The 19,924-nt window shown below is 39.4% G+C and overlaps 1 protein-coding gene across 6 annotated transcripts in view; it reads right to left on the bottom strand.

The window, feature by feature from the left end:
- Positions 1–1,584, bottom strand: part of CDH17 (cadherin 17) — a 77,039-nt gene extending 75,455 nt beyond the window's left edge. For all 6 annotated transcript variants that reach the window (XM_059901459.1, XM_059901461.1, XM_059901465.1 and 3 more), the window contains exon 1: positions 1,534–1,584. In XM_059901459.1, coding sequence (XP_059757442.1) covers positions 1,534–1,584 — 51 coding nt within the window. The remainder of the gene's footprint in view (positions 1–1,533) is intronic.
- Positions 1,585–19,924: the final 18,340 nt, after the last annotated feature.

Raw genomic sequence — 19,924 nt, 5'->3', positions numbered from 1 at the left:
ATCCTTTATCTAGGAAGAAGAATGCATGTCTCCTTCTCAGACAAGAAGCTGATGAGCCTGCTGATGTCAGATTATCGAGACAGAATCTTCTGTCTCTCTTAAGGTCTCACTGTTGTTTCCTAATGTTTCCTAATATAAATCCATAATTATGTATTTAATTTCTAACTTGTTCCAGGCACTGTGCTATGTGCTGAGGCTGCAAAGATGATTAAAACACAGTCCTCCTCATGGAGGTCAGAGTCCATTTGAGTGTAGATGCTGAATATTTCAAATGTGGTAGTAATACTAATAGCTAATATTTATCAAGCCCTTAGACTGTGCCAGTCATTGATCCAAGGGCTTTATAAATGCATTATCTCATTTAATTGCCACATAAGGCAAGTACTATTATTAGACCCATTTCACAGGGCAGAAAACTGAGGTTCAGAGCTTAGTAACTCACCCAAGTTCTTGTCACTGATCAATAGCAGTGCCAAGTTTGAACTAGGCACTGACTTCACCACCATTCTGAGATAATATAGATAGCAAAGGACATCTGAGAGGGTAGGAGGAGGAGAGAAGTCAAGTGGGGATGTTGGACCCAGTCCTTAGGCAGTCTTAGCTACAAGCTTCAAGCCCAGGTCTGTGAGGATGCACCTTGCTCATAAGGTTTGAACTGCAGATTTTCCCCCCAAGGGGAAAGCTCTGGTAGATTTACAAGTTTGGCTGTATTTCACTCTAAATATTTTGAACTGTGTGGGCTCTCAGGGGCTCTCTGGAACTTGAAATTCAATATGTTATATTTGGGTTTTAGAAGAAAGGAACCAAGATTAGAGGTATGAGGATCTAGTAGCTTCCTTCTAAGGAGAAAGCAAATGCTTCCCCATAATCTTGCTTCATAATACAACAGATTTGGAAAGTGTATAACCTTTATGAGCTTAATAAGGAAAGTGAAGACGGCATCCCTGTCTCTACTGGAGGTTAAGATCTGGTCTCCCCAGTTTCCATCCAGCTCCAACTTCTAGAAGCCCGAGTTGATAGGGTTAGCTCAACAAGTGACTAAGCACAAATTTGGTCAGAAAACTCCAAGCCATATACGGGAAGAAAAGTACAGAGCAGAGAAGGGTCAAAAATGGAGAAAATGCTTTTCTTAATTTTGGTGGTAATTTCTCATGGTCAAAGTTAAAAAAACAAAAAAGTCATGATTAAGGGACATAGACTAACACATGTATCAGTATACTTTTCTTTCCAGATTCCCTGAGCTGTATGCAACGGTCTAAAGCTAAGTAGATGGATTTGTTTAAACCTTGCCTGTGAAGTGGCATTGGCTTTTAAGAGCTGAGGAGAAAGCACATCTCTGGTTGAAGGTTGGACATATGACTTGTAGCTATTTCAACAAAAATAGTCCATCGGGGCAAAGTGTCCTTTGTTCGCAATGAGTTCATTTTGATAGACTATTTTTTAAATGATGATAGCCGTTGCTTCCCTGGTACGGGGTAGAAGGATGACTGGAAATAGTCTACTAAATAAATAAAGAACATTCTCTTCTCTTACCAAGTAAAGTGTAAAGAGACACAAGCAGTGCAGTTGGGCTTGCAACATCATGGTTTCCTCTATTCAAACTCCTGTGAATAAACCGGAGATAAGTTGATTAGTTGCCATCCTGTTAAAACCATGTTTCTCCAAGCATAAAGGATCATTGGATGATATTCATTTATAAACCTAGTAGAATGCATCCTTGAAGTTCAGCCTCTCCTCTGTGGAACAGCCTGGACTTCCAGAAGCTTCCTGATACCTTGTCCACAGCAACTACAAGTCAACATCCGGAAACAAGCATGTGCTAATTCCATCTTTACTAACCGCTTCACTTTATTAGTCTTCTTCATTTAAGAGTCTTAAATGATAGGCAATAAGTATAATTTTCACTCATTATATGTGTGTGGGATATATGTTTTGGCAAATGCCCCAATAACTAGATACTGAAATTTTAGTGGTGCTGATTCAAAGCTGCAAATAGATGAGCTTCTTCAAGCAGGAAGAACCCAAGAATGTTCACAACCCTTCATTCAAAGACCTCACCAGCTGCCTCTTTGCTCTTCTAAACCTTGCTGTTAACTATGCAATACATCTAAGGAAAAAATGTACTTCTTATTACTTCAAAAGCCACCCAATAAAAATCCAAACTCTGCCCCTCTTCTATTCTGTTCAATGTTATTTTCCCTTTTTCCTTGTGCCTTTGCATTTCACAGAAATTATAACTTTCACCCTAAGACACGTCATGACTAACTGATTTTAAGATCTGAGATAAATTTTCCACATGGCCTGTAAAGCAGGGTTGTTGCCTATCATAATATTGGACTGCTAAAACAAAACAAAACAAAAAACCAGGGAAATGAAGAATGCATTCACTTCACTAAAATTCCAATTATTTTATTGCCTCTAGGGATTGTGGATGATCTTGGTTTATTTCTTTATCTTTTTCTTTATTTTTTAAAGTTTTCTACATTGAACTTATATCATCAATATAATCCGCATGGGAAAATGGTTATAAAATTCTAACTACTCTAAAAATTTAGACCCTGAAACTGTTTAATTCCTTACTTTTGGATAGCTTATATTTGAACTTTGAAAAGGTCAAAGTACTATCCCATTTTAGCTTCACAAATGCCCTGGGAGATAAAGATAGAAATGAGCATTTATTAAGCATCATTCTATAGGGTAGATTAGTGGAGGGACTTTTACAAACAGAATGACAGAGGTGGAGAAGGTAAACTCTGAGTCAGCCTGGACCGGAAACCCAGCTTGGCCTTTCATTAGCTGTGTGGCTATGGGTATACTACTTAATCTCTCTGTGCCTCAGTTTCCTCAAATGGAAAATACATAGCAATTGCTCAGTAATAAAGCAATTGCTCAGTAATGAGTGCTCTTATGAGTTTATCACAGACATAATGAGTTAGGAAATGTTACTCTTATTTTGTACATGAGGAAATTGAGGTTCAAAGTTAAGCCATTCACCTAAAGACACATAGCTAGAAAGTGATATTGCCGTGTTTCCAACCAGATCTGTCAGATGCCAAAGTCCAAAGAGTCTTTCGAGTCTTTCTGCTATACCCTACACAGTGTGATAGCCGAAGAGATGTAGCTGTAGGTGTAGAGATGTAGAGACGTATAAAATGTACATATTGCTTGTACATGCTATATAAATGAAGCAACTTGTCCCAAGGTTCTACAGCTATTTTAAGGAAGAGCTAGGACTACACCCCTTCAGTGCAATTAGATCTGTAAATTTTGTGAATGTTTAGAAATGAGCTTTTGCAACAGAATTAGTCTGGTCTATGTGTCCAAACGTCATTTTAGAATTGGCTCCTTGTCAAACACAAACAAGACATTTTTCTGCTGCTTTAGACTGCTCACAGGGTTTTGAAACACACAGAAACAAATAACAATCGCAGGTTCTAGCATATTGCAATATGAAATGTATCTAAATGAATAAATTGGTATTCTTAAGTCTAACTAGTCTTTTTTTTATTAGCCAAATAAACATGATCAGCTATCAACCAATATTTGCTTAAGAGAAGTAAAAATACAGACAATAATGACACATTTGAGGCTCTTTCTCCTCAAACCCCTCAGCGTTTAAGAACTGTTATTTATTTATTTTTATTTTTTGGGGGGGGCTGCATTGGGTCTTCGCTGCTGCATGTGGGTCTTCTCTAGTTGCGGCGAGTGGGGGCTACTCTTCAATGCGGCGCGCGGGCTTCTCACTGCTGTGGCCCGCCATCCCCGTTGCGGAGCACGGGCTCCAGGAGCACAGGCCTCAGCAGTTGCGGCTCGCGGGCTCTAGAGCTCAGGCTCAGTAGTTGTGGCGCACGGCCTGAGTTGCTCCGCGGCACGTGGGATCCTCCTGGACCAGGGCTGGAACCCGTGTCCCCTGCATTGGCAGGCGGGTTCCCAACCACTATGCCACCAGGGAAGTCCCTCAAGATCCTTTAAATGCTGTTCCCACTTTACTCTTCTGGCCTTATCTCCCACACCCACCACACCCAGTAATGCTGAGCACCCCATGGACTTTGCACCGAGTTTCCCTGTCTCCACGCTTTGTCACTGGCTGTTCTCCCCACCCGTCACAGGGCCCCACCCGGAGTAAATGACAATTGATATTTTCTGAATCAAGCTGGATTGAGATTATCCTTTCTCACTTCTACTTTTACTTCTCATACCCTACCATCTAAGACCAACTTATTCATTTATTTTAAAATCACTGAATTTAATAATTCTATTATGTGCCAGATACTGTGCTAAGAACGAGGATGACAAAATAAGGGGTACAGGGTCTGCTTCATGGAGCTAGAACCTACGTCCTTCATGAAATCTCCCTGATTTCCAGCCAGAAGCATCTTCCTCTCAAGGCCCCTCCTGCCTGCCTTTTATTTTTTATCACGTATTTACATGTCTGTGTTGCTGCCTCTACTAGAATACAAAATCCTTCAAGACAGAGACCTCATTTTAAAATTATATTTTGGGGGCTTCCCTGGTGGCGCAGTGGTTAAGAATCCGTCTGCCAATGCAGGGGACACGGATTCGACCCCTGGTCTGGGAAGATCCCACATGCCGCGGAGCAACTGGGCCCGTGAGCCACAACTACTGAGCCTGCGCGTCTGGAGCCCGTGCTCCGCAACAAGAGAGGCCGCGAGAGTGAGAGGCCCGTGCACCGCGATGAAGAGTGGCCCCCGCTCGCCGCAACTAGAGAGAGCCCTCGCACAGAAACGAAGACCCAACACAGCCAAAAAAATAAATAAATAAATAAATAAATAAATAAATAAACTTATTAAAAATAATTATATTTTTTTAACCTCTCATGGCTCTTCATAGTATGGCTTGCACATACTAAGCTCTCAACAGATGTTTGTTAAATTCTAAAACACTTGTGATTGTCTAAGATTGGTATTCTATGAATTTGTCCAATCTATAAGAGCTTTCAGAATAAACAGAAAATGTTAAAGGAAACTAATTTGAGATCTAAAAGTTTATTCTGATGCAAAGTAATAAATTTTTATTGTTGACGAAAAGGATTATTTCTCTTTTAAATACATGAACAGATTTCTGTTCAGTAAATAGGTTAAGAACTGGTTGATATATATACCATCTCCACTTGAAATGATTTTTTTAGCACTTTCAATCTTCCAAAGACATGTAAGTTGAATGATAAAAAACAAATAAAAATAAAATAAAAAAATAAAAAATAAATGCCTTATTTTAGTCAGATGCTCAAACAGACCACCGTCCACAGTGTTTTAATGGAACCTAAAAAGTAAACGTAGCATTACACTCATTCTTTCTTTTGTCATTTACATTTAGTTTCATCCTTCACAGAAGGGTTTCTGGTGGGAAACAGAAGTAATTGCTTTCTGCTCCCATGCCTAGGGTCTTGTGATTTCTTTGTGGACAAATCTATCACACCATGTGGTTGTTAGATTGACTGGTTTGGATCCTGGCTCCTTCACTGACTCATGTCTACTCATCTGTAAAGCAAGGATAATAAAGGATCTACTTTTGAGAGTTATGGGACTCAATAAGTTAATATTTTGAACAGTGTTTGTCAAATAAAAATTCCTTCTGCCACCCAAGTTTGCTTAGTCAGAAATTAAATATTGTCCCACAGGACAGCTCCTATCACAATTCCCAGCTTTCAATGGCCCTGGCCATAAGGATACTCAAGAAGCACCCTTCACAGCAACACCCTCACAGCCAAATGAAGTGGCCAGGCAAAGCCTTCGTCTGAATGATCCAAGGCAAACTACACCATTACTAGGATTATTCCAGAAGAGGACTTCAGCCTCTCAAACAAGTCTTGCCTGTATTTCCTCTTCTTACAGACATAATTTCACTAATGAATACCACATCCTGGATCATAATGATGCTGGAGGGAAACCATGGTTTATAACTGAAATTGCCTAAAATCACCAAGCCATACACACTTGATAGATTATTTCACAAACCCTACTTGGCAAAAGATTGGAGTAGATTTCCAGATAATTCAGTGACATTCCGTCTGAACTACCTGAAATAGTTGATACAACCATCTGCTGGGAATTTTTGCTATTTGTCAGGGTTTCCTCAGGTACAAAGACTAAATTCAGACAGTTTCTATGGCAACTATCTGAGACGGCAAGTACATCCTTAGCAACAGAGGTCAAAGGTTTAGGGGGGTTTTGAAAAGCCACCACCACTTGCTTTAATCTTGGACCATTTACACATGCAGAATCAGGGCTGCTGGACTTGCAGATTAAGGCTGAAGGCTTCATTTAATTCACCGTAGCCCAGACAACACTGAAACCCTCCATATCCTGAATCTGTGTCCAGCCAGGATAACATCACAAAGGCAGCTAACATCTACTAGAAGCCCTTTGTCTCAGCACATGCTGAGAGATTTATATGAATTATCTTACTGATTTTTCATAAGAACCCTATGAAGCAGGTACTGTTAAAATTTCTCTCTCAAAGATCAAAAATCAAGAGGTGAGGGTCAAAAAAGTTACCAGACTTGTACAAGATCACACTGCCTGGCTAATTTCACACCTATACTCTTATTCGTATATTATTCTCTTTATGAAAGCACAAGCATCCTGATAAATAAGATATCTAGCAGTACTGAATCTATTATACATCTTTCCAAAAATTCAAAAAGGTTTTTTTTCACTCCATAGCTGCTCTTCTTCTTCAGATGCTGACATGAGTCTGCCTTCTCAGAGGGCCATCAGCCTAGGAGTTTGGCTCCTACAGCACATCTATTTCTGATTTGTACCCTCTCTCCTTCTCATTTCCTTCTGACCTTCACCTCAGCAGTCTCTTATTTTTTAACCAAGCCAAGTGTTATGGGTTGAATGGTGTCCCCTGCCTCAAAATTCATGTTGGAGCCTAACCCCCAAGTACCTCAGAATGTGATCTTATTTGGAGACAGGGTCTTTACAGAGGTAATGAAGTTAGAACTAAGTCATTAGGGTGGGCCCTAATCCAATATGACTGGTGTCCTCATCAAAAGGGAAAACTTGGATGTGGAGACACACATAGAGGAAAGACAACATGAAGACACATGGGGAAGACAGCTGTCTGAGAGCCAAGGAGGAAGCCCTCAAACCAATCCTTATGGCCCTCAGAAGGAACCAGCCCTGCAGACACCTTCATTTTGGACTTCGAGCCTCCAGAACTGTGACACAATAAATCTCTATTGCTTAAGCCACTCCGTCTGTGGTACTTTGTTACAGCAGCCCTAGCAAACTAACATATCAAGGAACTCTAGTTTTGACTGACAAAGGCACTGCTGTCCCAGGATAGGGTGGCCTCAGATGGGGCTTTATCCAGTTATTATACATGCAGTGCCCACGGCATCCCAGGGGGTCCACTCCAAGCTTGATCGAATCTCCTGCTGGGCTCCAGAGACTCCAAGAGGCATTTTTAGACACTCCTGTCATTTCCCCATTTATCTGAGTAAGGACAGGAAATTTCTAGGTATCAGTTCTCAAAATCTACAAGTAAATCAATACATAAGCACTGATTTTTCCCCTCTCTTACAAAAGCTAAGTGATAGGTAAACCTTAAATCGAGTCAGTCATGGCTCATCCTTTTTGTTAAAAAAAAAATGTTAAGGGCTTTGAATTAAAACACTTCACCATGCTCTAAGGCTAAACCACACATTTCCAAAGAACAAAGAAGGTACAGAAGGAGAGGACTGCAAAATTTGTTTTCAAATATCATAGGTGATGTGGACAGGAAAGAATGTGACTAGAATTCATAACATCACCAGAACCAAACAGCACCAAATATCCTGTGTGCCATTTAGTTTACCTCTGCATTGTATATTGCTAAGAGCAGCATAAATTATACAGCAAGGCCAGATATGAATAAAGATCAGATAAAAAGCTTGCTCACACCATTGTTCATCAAGTATTGTTCAGATCAATCATGCCCATCTTTGTGTTCTCACTCACAAATCTCTGGCACCAATTACATCACTTAAGGTTTAGAAAAAATCACAGGAGGATCTGACCAATTTGCACTCTTGGCAAATTAAGGACCCAATGAAAGTGACCATTAATAAGCTAGAAACAAACAGGCAGGCATAAAATCTGGGCTGCTGCCTGGCACTTCAGACTGATTAGGAGGGAGGAAGGAAGGACCAAGGAAGGAAAAGGAAGGGTGGATTGCCCCCTCCCCACCCAACATACACATAAACGTAAGCACTTTTTTCTCTCACTAAACTTTGCAATAAGTATGCCAATCTTTCAGCATATGAAAATCTGGATTTACACATATGCAAAATTGAGGGTGATTTCTTACTTAATCAATAGGTTCATGATCAGGTAAATAGTCTTATGAGAGGATAGATGGCTCCTCTTAAAATATTTTAAATTTCTATGATTGACTTAAATACAAATTACAAGCATAATTATTAAAGAAAATAATAATGAGTTCTAAGGAATATTTTAGGAAGTGTGGTCACTCTTACTCCCAGCTGGCTATTGTCCCACCTGGCACTCCCCCAGCATGAGCAAGGGAAGGGGCAGCAGGGGTGAGGAGGTCAGAGGGGAGGGATGCCCCCCACATGGGGACACAGATGGTGACCCCCCCCACCCCATGGTGCTTCTCTGACGTCTTAAGCAGGTTGGCAGTAAGGATGTCAGTGTTGAGTTCTCTGAGGTGCACAGGTTTCCACCCCAGAAACTCTACAAGAGAGACAGAGGGAGGACTTTCTTTCTTCCATATCTAGCAGAACAACATCACAAGGGTCTTTTCTGGCCTAAAAAGGAGGGTAGAAATCACTATTTCTCAAAAAAGTGGCTTAATTATTTTTGACAAAGTGTTGCTTCATGCATTATACAACATTTCATTGTGTATTATAAAGTGCACAGATGAGTATTTTGTCAAGATAATAAAACTACACACTCTGGCCTTAGAAATTCAGTACGAGGTAAATCTCAATTAGATCCCATCCCATATGGTTTAAACATTGAGATTTAAAACAAAACAAAACAAAAGACTTGCTACAATACTAGCTCATTTATGAGGTGACCTTGAGGCAATGACAAAAATGCACAGTCATGCTCGAGTGTAGTAGGCTAACTTTCTGATTTCTGTAATTAAATCATAATTGACAACTGGGATGGGCAAGAGAGTAAGGCAGAAATAAATTTAGTTCTGTCTTCATAACGGATGCCATACCACTATGAAATCTCACTCGTTGGCTAGTATTTTTTAATAATTGAAAGTTTAAAAAACTAGCATTTAATGAACATTTACTAAGCTAAGTACTTTGGAAGACTTATTTCATTTAAGTTTCACAACAATCCTATAGGCAGGTCCTGTTGCCATCCCACAGGGCAGGAAACAGCTCAGAGAGGTTGAGGAAAGGGTGTCAGTCTGACTGCAGAGACCAAGCACAGACCCTCTATGTGAGGAAGATGTGCTCATCCTTAGTTTAAATATTCTTTAAGGGCATAAATCTACCTTTATGATTTCTCTTTATCTCTTACTCAGCAACACAAGTCCTAAAGTTTTAAAATAATTAACATACGGTAAGAAATCATTGATTCAGAATATCATGGATGAGAGAACTCAGTGTCAGTCTTACAGAATATTTTAAGAGAAATTAAGTTTTCTTTGTGTCACATACACAATAACCAAGGATAGCTTCGTCTGTTATATATGCATAAGTGAAAAAATCATCTTGAGTATGGTTAAAACCTCCACCACTAGGTGAATGTCTGCTTTTATTAAGTTAATATTTCTTATACCTAAATAAACACTCATGTTTGTTCTCACAAGTAACAAATAGATAGATAGATATTCCCCTAACAAAATTCAGTACTCTTTCCTTGTTTAATCATTGGGGAGACCACAGAACAACTAGTCCCTTAAAAATTCAACACCAGAGGTTTCTGAAGGAATACAATTTTATGCCAACAAATAAATATGTATATTTCTATCTGTGTAAACTAACAGCCATAAAAGCACTTATTTGTCAGCCTTTGGAGAAAGGGACACAGTGGTGTTCAGCTTTCCTTCTCAGAGTCATCTCTCTTGACCTGGAAGAAAAGCGAGAGCACACTTTCCAGAGAGTGCCTTTGACAAAGGAATAGGAAGTCGAGTTGCTGCCAGGATATATTTTGCCTTTCATAAAAGAATGGAGGAGGTACCAGAAATGCAATCTTCACCTTGAATGACAATGAGTTTTCCCAGGGGACATCTTAGCAAGTTTCAAAGGATGCCACGCCCACACCTCCCCAGAAGGCTTATAGTGAAACATCAGAGGGGCTTTAAAATGCCTCATTAATGCTGTCCCACAGGTCTCTGAGACTGTCCTCAGTTCTTTTCATTCTGTTTTCTTTATTCTGCTCTGCAGTAGTTATTTCCACTATTTTGTCTTCCAGGTCACTTATCTGTTCTTCTGCCTCAGTTATTCTGCTATTGATCCCTTCTAGAGAATTTTTAATTTCATTTATTGTGTTGTTCATCATCGTTTTTTTGCTCTTTAGTTCTTCTAGGTGCTTGTTAAACGTTTCTTGTATTTTCTCCATTCTATTTCCAAGATTTTGGATCATCTTTACTATCAGTATTCTGAATTCTTTTTCAGGTAGACTGCCTATTTCCTCTTCATTTGTTAGGTCTGGTGGGTTTTTACCTTGCTCCTTCATCTGCTGTGTGTTTCTCTGTCTTCTCATTTTGCTTCACTTACTGTGTTTGGGGTCTCCTTTTTGCAGGCTGCAGTTTTCGTAGTTCCCGTTGTTTTTGGTGTCTGCCCCCAGTGGCTAAGGTTGCTTCAGTGGGTTGTGTAGGCTTCCTGGTGGAGGGGACTAGTGCCTGTGTTCTGGTGGATGAGGCTGGATCTTGTCTTTCTGGTGGGCAGGTCCAATACTGGAGAGGGGGTGGAGAAAAGGGAACCCTCTTGCACTGTTGGTGGGAATGTAAATTGATACAGCCACTATGGAGAACAGTATGGAGGTTCCTTAAAAAACTACAAATAGAACTACCATATGACCCAGCAATCCCACTACTGGGCATATACCCTGAGAAAACCATAAGTCAAAAAGAGTCATGTACAACAATGTTCATTGCAGCTCTATTTACAATAGCCAGGACATGGAAGCAACCTAAGTGTCCATCTACAGATGAATGGATAAAGAAGATGTGGCACATATATACAATGGAATATTACTCAACCATGAAAAGAAACGAAATTGAGTTATTTGTAGTGAGGTGGATGGACCTGGAGTCTGTCATACAGGGTGAAGTAAGTCAGAAAGAGAAAAACAAATACCGTATGCTAACACATATATATGGAATCTAAAAAAAAAAAAAAAAAAAAAAGTGGTCATGAAGAACCTAGGGGCAAGATGGGAATAAAGACACAGACCTACTAGAGAATGGACTTGAGGATACAGGGAAGGGGAAGGGTAAGCTGGGACAAAGTGAGGGAGTGGCATGGACTTATATACACTACCAAACGTATAACAGATAGCTAGTGGGAAGCAGCCGCATAGCACAGGGAGATCAGCTCGGTGCTTTGTGACCACCTAGAGGGGTGGGATAGGGAAGGTGGGAGGGACAGAGACGCAAGAGGGAAGAGATATGGGGATATATGTATATGTATAACTGATTCACTTTGTTATAAAGCAGAAAATAACACACCATTATAAAGCAATTATACTCCAATAAAGTTGTTAAAGAAAACAAAAAACCTCAAAAAAAATAAATAAAATTAAATGCCTCATTAAAAAGAAAAAGCAAAACTCAAGTGTTTTCTCATCCTCTCATATTATTTGACCCCACTTCTTTGGCATAGAATTGGTTTCTCCCTTGCACAATGGACGATATAGTTATTGCAGCATTACTCGTTTTTTCCCCTAGAGAATGAAACAGCAACTTCTCAGTTTGACCTGCATCACCTGCTTGAACTTTCTCATGGAAAGAAGAGTTAATATTCATTGAACGTCTGTTGAGTGTCAGACAAGGTACTGAGTTCTTTACACGCTGATCTAATTTACTCTCACAACCACTTGGTTAGGCAAATATCTCCATTTTGTAGATGAGAAAATTAAGGTACAGTGAGCTTAAGCAATCTGTTCAGTGCCTGCTGGCTGGTAAATGATGAAACTGGTCTAATCCATCTGCCCAACCCTGAAGACTCATAAACTATATACCTAACAGTCCATGATAAACCCTCACTCACACTATAGTCCATGATAAACCCTCACTCAGTAAGACTCATTTGTTTCCTGGTAAGAGTTGAATGCCATCCATTTTCCATGTCATCTAAACATATGCTTTTTTCTTCTTTCAAATTATTCCTCTCTTGCTATCTAAGTTTTTGAAGAAAAATAAAGACAAGAAAATATTAGAGACTACATTGCTCTTCCAATCTCCTGTTTGGCATCCCCCATCACAGAGGGCACCTGTTCCCAGAAAGTCACTCACTCACAATGAAGAAAAAACTGAGACAGAGGCAGGGGCTGGACCTTTGAAGACACCAATAAGCTGTACATGTTTAGACATCTCAAAATAATCACACATTAGTTGATGTTACGTCTGCCGATGTGGCCGAAAGAATGACCAGAATCTGACCAACATACACACCAGCCTTGCTTTCCCAATTGGGAAGGCAGATCTGTTTGTTTTCAAATCTTATTCCACTTCTTTTAAGAAAGGGCTTTTTTCCTCCTATGGCTTTCCCCTTCCCTGCTGTGCCCTGGGCAGTCAGTCCTAAGAATCCTAAATTGAATCTCACTCTCTAAGAAGTAAAGAGAATGCTCAGTGTTTGAAGACCACATCTGAGAGATGACACTTCGTAAAAATGAGATTCCAGCCCTGATTTGTAGAGTGTAAGAGCCCCAGGGCATCTCAGGGCTAGGAACTTTTTTTATATTTTAATTACAAAGAATGGGTGTAATCCACATTTAAACATCCAAAAGCTTATTCTTTTCTTTAATGCCACTACCAAGCGAGATTCAAGCCAAACCACTTCATCAAATGAATTTATAAAAGTTATAGACTAATAAAAAGAAACCACGAAAGAAGTTATGCTCGGTAAGCAAAACTTATCACACTAGAAATAAACTTTCCTTCCCAGCAAATGACACATAGCACCCCTCAAGGAATAAATTTGTCCAGCAACTTAAGTAATCCCGCCACCATCTATTCTGTCATTCTTAAAGAAATATACTATCGACATTGTTAAGACATGTCAACGCTTACCTTTCTGTAAGTAACAAAATGGTTGTTAAAAGTTATTTTTCTTCCATTCAACTGTTGAGACTCTTGCTGGGACTTGAGTGTCTTCCCCAGAGGACACTCCCTCTGCTCTGCTCTGCTTCCCCAGCCTCTCCCTTCACCTTCAGTCAAACATTAACCATCGACTGGCTTTATTGATTTTCAGGAACCATCAGATGTCATAAAAGGTATTGTACTCCAGGAAAGAAATGCGTTTGTACCAAAAGAAGTTAATTCACATCTAATACATCTCAAAACAGGTTTCTGAATTTTGGAATGTAGGTTTAATAAATTAGAAGACAAGAAGAAGTTAAAGTGGAAAAACTCTGTGTATTCAACTATCTGTAGAGTGCGAGGTCCATGACATCCAAGAGTTTCATCCATATTTTGCTCCCCTACCACTTAGCACAGAAGACTCAGCTGACATATATTTGTGTAGATTCCGTCTTAAACACAGACAAGCACAGGGTGCCATGTCTGAGCAGTGACTCAGTTCATTGATAACCAGCCACGAGAGACATGGGAAATGACTCAGAAGGTACAGCCAATGATGCAAACGGGCTGCACCTGCTTCTGAAACCCAAGGGTCCTCTTCAAAGTCTGCATGAAACAACCAGCAGTAGCCTTCCCCCAAAACACAAACCAAGTCCTTTTTCTCACCACTCTGAGAATGGATTTGCCTGAGAGCAAGTTACTACTTTTTTCACTCAGAATGAGGTTTCCAATTAAACAACACGGCCCCAGATTTCTTAAGTCAAGGGCTCTCTTAGACAGATTCCTGATTCCCACCCCTCAGTCACTCTTGGAATCTACACTAAAGATGAGAATCAAGGTCACCTTTGTGTCAAATTTGATATCCATTCTGATATTCATTTCTGGGCTTCTCCTGAGCTGTGTTGTGTTTTCCATCTGCCTCTAGGTGTGCGTCTAGCACAATGAAAGCACAAGAGCACAGCCCACTGTCTAGATGGCCTTCTTGCTTCCCAGATCCCCTTCAGAAGACTTAGTGATTGCTCTAAGCTTCGTTTTTTTTTTTTAAACAATCACTTTTGTTAATTATTTATTTATTTATTTATTTATTTATGGCTGTGTTGGGTCTTCGTTTCCGTGTGAGGGCTTTCTCTAGTTGCGGCAAGCGGGGGCCACTCTTCATCGCGGTGCGTGGGCCTCTCGCTATCGCGGCCTCTCTTGTTGCGGAGCACAGGCTCCAGACGCGCAGGCTCAGTAATTGTGGCTCACGGGCCTAGTTGCTCCGCGGCATGTGGGATCTTCCCAGACCAAGGCGCGAGCCCGTGTCCCCTGCATTAGCAGGCAAATTCTCAACCACTGCGCCACCAGGGAAGCCCTAAGCTTCGTTTATCTTGGGGACCGTGAAGTGAAACCACCTAGTTGCATGCCAGTGGTTAGCATACTCAGTGGACCAGAAGGCCCAGGAACGATCCTTCTTCCTCTGTCTCACAGCCAAGATAACCACATTTAGGGAAATGAGGTCAGTGAGGCTAAGCAGCTCTCACTTTCTTAACACCTGTGCCCTCCCCTGAGCTGAATGAAATGACCTTGTTCCACAAAATCAAATAGCTTCCTCTTGTATGTTTCACCTCCCGAATCAATGACAAGAATCTCATGGCATTGCTCTGAAAGGAGTTTGCTTCTTCTTTGGAAATATTTGGTCCTTTCTAATAAGGTATGCAAAAAGTACATTTAAATCTATAAAGTTTTCTGTAAAAGAATGTATATATATATGTATCACTTTTAACCATTGTTTCTTAGCAATATTATACAGCTATGTTCATAGCATATGTTAAAAAAGATGTTTTCTTGTTTAGTCTTTACAACATGGCCTGAAGTGGATTCCATCTTATAAACAGAAAACAAAGGCACAGAGGGGTTTTACCTCTTGCCCAAGTCACACAGCCTGTGATTACAGAATCAGGACTCCAGCCCTCGTCTGTCTGAGTCAAAGCCCAACCTATTCACCACAAGTGTTAAATTTGCCGGATTATTTTCCTTCTGACTCCAAGTAATAAAAAATCTACAGGAAGAAATCCCTCTGTGTGAGGCCGTTACTGAAGGGAGATGGCCAAGTTCCTGAACTGGGCTTTCCTATATATTTTATGCTACCTCTAAGCTGTAGCTTCCAAGTCAGAGAATCAGATTGATTAAACTCTAAAAAAGCCATCAGAGAAATTAACAGGTGATTGCATCTCTGAATTATAAAGGCTTTTCCTGTGCTCTCCACGATAACAGGTTAGCATGGTTCTCAGAGCTGTGTGTTTCATCGTTTATGTATTAAATTATACATTTATAATTTATAAAATTATCTGGATTTTATAATTCTAGATTAAATCCAAAGATTAAGAGCATGCATGTTTTGCCCTGTGTTTCAGAGTGAACACCATTGCATTTTAGGAACCCATTTTCACACAAAAATGAGGCATTTCTAGTTCAGTAGTTTAATACTGGCTCAGTAATAATAGGAATAATAAGGAAAATCTAATTGATGAAGATTACTAATTCCCTGTATCAGAGCGAAGTAGACATAAATTATGTATATGATGGAAACAAGTGAACAATTGGAAAGATTTGGGCAAATACTTCATGGTATTAAAACATATTAGCACTTCTGTCTATAATAATGTTTTAACCATTCCTCAAACATTAGCCCTAGAAAATATGTAAGTAATATTTAATTTTTGGACAGTGCTAGTCAGCAATGAGTAAAGTTTGGATAGCCTCCCAGATAAAAACTTTGTGAAATTTGGAATGACTCTTAAAATTCAAAGTATGTTACATTTTTAATATTCCTATTATTTAAAACTCGTGGTAAACGAAGTCTACAAATGCTAAATTTTTCCATTTTTCATGCACTTGCACTTTAACATGGACTTTATTTGCATTACATATCATGTGTCTTGAGAACATTTTATCATGGGCCTATCAACATACAGCCTCACCTGACAGAAGTTGTATAATACATACATACGTAACAATAATATTTTTAAATTACTCGACATCTGTCTCTTAAGGTTAACTTAATGATGACAGAAACTTTGTCTTCCATTAGCACTCAGTAAATACTTTTTAGAATTGAACTCCTTTCAGTTGTTTAATCCCATAATTCCAAATAAGATTGCAGGCAGGCTCAACCAAGGCTGATGGGAACCCAGACAAGTGAATGATTTTGTACCCCCTCAAACCAATATTTTACATCTTTTGTTCCATATTTATTTAGTGGGATGAGGTGAAACTAATTTTCTGCTAGTGAATGTTTGAGGCTGAAGCAGAATTTTCCCTAATTCCTTTCACTGGCCAGGACAGTGTCCGTTTAAATATAAGCAATACACCCCCTACTTTTACAGCTCTTATACTTGTCTGTGGGTTTGTTTGAGTTTGGGATTCTTTTGATGTTGTTGTTTTGGGCAATTTTCCACACCAGGACACTTTAAGGAATTATTAAATGATTTAAGACCTAGATAAGAAAATAAATCACTAATGCTAAGAAACACCAAACCCTACATAATGCAGTTGCAAAATCTTAGCTAAGAGTCACCTGTGTTCAACCTAAAAATATTCAAAAAATACAGTTTGAGGCTAATAAAGAGGTTTTTTCCCCTGCTATCTATTTTGGCAGAAGTAGATCCGGTTTGCAGTTGTTTATTTCAGGAATATTTTTACTCCATCTATAGATGGTTGCTCCAGGCAATTAGGCAAGGTCCTTAATCTGGCGTTAGTTACCCATGTCAGGAAACTGCTAGAGAATCTTATGACTGGAATGGTTAGTAAATATCCACATCAGCCATACATTGGACAAATGCCATCTAGAGCTTTCTAAATCTGGAGAGTTTATTAAAACTGGGCCTTATATCATGAGATCCTGGTTCAGTAGGTCTGGGGTGCATCCCAGGGATCAACATTTTTAAAGCCCTCTGGATTCCTTATGTGGGTAATCACATGGACCCTACGCTGAGAAACACAGCTTAAGGATTCTGTGCTTTATCCACCAGTAAATATTCTTTAGCAAGGCCTGTGCTTGATATTAATTTCCCCCCATCATTTAGGATCCATTTCTGCAGGATCTGTCTCATACAACACTGCAGTTGGCTTGATGTTGTACATGCAGACTGAATCTGGCAGACACAAAGATGCTCATCTTGCCTCAGACATTTTTTTTTCACAGTCTACTGAATGTTTTATTTGACCTCAGTTTTTTTCTTAATTCCAAGAAATTACAATAATCTTGTTGGTTTTCTGAGACCTGTCTCTGTCTCTCTTATCAGATTTCACCAGCATGGGTCATTCCTCATATCCAGTTCACTGCCCAGACCATTGCATCTTGTTTCCACCTTCTGTACCCCATTGAAACTGCCCTCGCCAAGGTGATAACACCCCCTCATGATAATCAGAGGTTCCTTCTGGGCTGCACCTTACCAGACCTCTTACAACATCTGACACTATCCACAGCTCTCCCTGAATTGCCCTTTACCCTTGGTTTTTTGCCAGTACTCTGTCCTGGTTTTTCTTCTACCTCTTGAGCCAGTCCCTGCTAGTCCTATCTGTAGCCTCACTAGACTCCTGGGGTCAATCCCAAGTTATCTGGCCTCATCACTCATTCTAGGAGGTTGGCTCTGTTCCCATCTGTACACCAAAGTCTCAAGTCTCTCTTACCAGCCCAGATCTCTCTCTTGGTCCGGGCTTCAGTCTTTTTAGTCCAACCAATTTTTGCCAGAGCACCATCTACACTTCCCAAACACACAACGAAGCTCAACATATCCAAAATTAACCGCACGGTTTTAATTCCTCCCAAACTGATCCTTCTGGGACACCACCGCTTCATGCTAGCCCTGGTAGCATGTGTGCTGTGATTGATTAGTAATTCCTGTCATGGGTACAAATAGGAGACTGGCAATGGATATGCCTGGAAATCACCAACCTTGTCTAGGAGGACTCTGTGACTTGGATATTGGGGCCTCAATAAACATTGGTTTCCCTTCTCGGCTTATGAGTCTCTCACTAGACAAGAAAACATTGGGATTGCCTCTGAAAATATTATCCTTAAGAAGTATTTCTTGGGAAAAAAAATAGTCTTTTCAACAAATGGTGTTGAAACAACTGCATATCCACATGCAAAGGAATGAAGTCAAACTCCTACCTCACACCATCCAGAAAAATTAACTCAGAATGGATTAAAGACTTAAGTGTAAGAACTCTGTAAAACCCTTAGAAGAAAACAATGGTAAATCTGTATGTCCTTGGATTTGGCAATGGTTTCTTAGATATAACAGCAAATGCACAAACAATAGAATAAACAAATTGGACTTCATCAAAATTAAGAATTTGTGCTTCAAAGAATACTATTGAAAAAGTGAAGAGACAACCCACAGGATGGGAGAAAATATTGCAAATCACATATCTGAGAAGGGAATTGTAGCTAGAAGACATAAAAAAACTCTTACAATTCAAAAATAAATACATAAAAATCTAATAAAAAATAGACAAAGGGTAAGAATAGACATTATTAAAGAAGGTATACAAATAGCTAACAAATATATGAAAAGATGGTCAACATGATTAGGCATAAGCAAAATGTAAATCAAAACCACAATAAGATACTACTTTATACCCATTAAGATAGCTATAATAAAAAGGACACACATAATAACAAGTATTGGAGAGGATGTAGAGAAATCAGAATCCTCATACACTTCTGGTGGGAATGTAAAATGATACAGATTTCACTTTGGGGAAAAAATCTGGAAGTTTCCTCAAAAACTTAAACCATTGGACCTAGCAATTTCATTCTTAGGTATGTATCTAAGAAAAATGAAAACATATGTTCAAACAAAAACTTGTACATGAATGTTCCTGGCAGCATTATTCATAATAACCAAAAGTAAAAATAACCAAATGTCCATTCATCTGACAAATGGATAAACAAAATGTGGTATATCCACATAATAAGATATTTTTCAGCCATAAAAAGGAATGAAACACTGGCATATGCTACAACATGGATGAAGTAAAAGTAGCCAGACAAAAAAAGGCCAAGTACTGTATGATTCTATTCATGTGAAACGTCTGGAACAGGCAAGTTCATAGAGCTAGAAAGTAGATTAATGGTTGCCTGAGGTCAGGGAGTAGGGGGATGGGGTGGAGGGTTATAGTTAAAGGATATGGGGTTTCTTTCTGTGCTGATGAAAATGTTCTAAAATTCATTGTGATGATGGTTGCACAATTCTGTAAATATACTAAAAACTATTGAATTCTATACTTTAAATGGGTGCATTTTATGTACATTAATTTTCTCTCAATAAAGCTGTTAACAAAAAAAGGAAGAGGTAAGTCCTGCAGCCAAACCCACCCTGATATGAAATACAAGACACAGGCTAAACATTTGCAGTTACCTCAGACCAGGCATTTCAGAACAAATTCATTGTGTTCTATTATTATAGATGTTTTGAGGGGTTTTAATCATTTTATTTTCACTTAAATATACTTGTTTTACTTATTTTACTTATTATTTGATCTCCTCTTTTATGTTTTACTTTTAAAAATGTGAATAAGAATATTTCAGTACTTGAAGATTATCTTTGCCCTGAGCAAAGAAGGAAGGAGAAGACAGTGTGACCACAGGCCCTTCGGTCTCTCTCCTAATGTTTCAGGTCAGGCAGTTCAACACTAGAGA

The sequence above is a fragment of the Balaenoptera ricei genome, chromosome 17, assembly GCF_028023285.1.
Source record: "Balaenoptera ricei isolate mBalRic1 chromosome 17, mBalRic1.hap2, whole genome shotgun sequence".
In the NCBI taxonomy this organism is placed as follows: domain Eukaryota; kingdom Metazoa; phylum Chordata; class Mammalia; order Artiodactyla; family Balaenopteridae; genus Balaenoptera; species Balaenoptera ricei.
The sequence above is the reverse complement of the archived record's forward strand: the minus strand, read 5'-3'. Positions and strand labels throughout refer to the sequence as shown.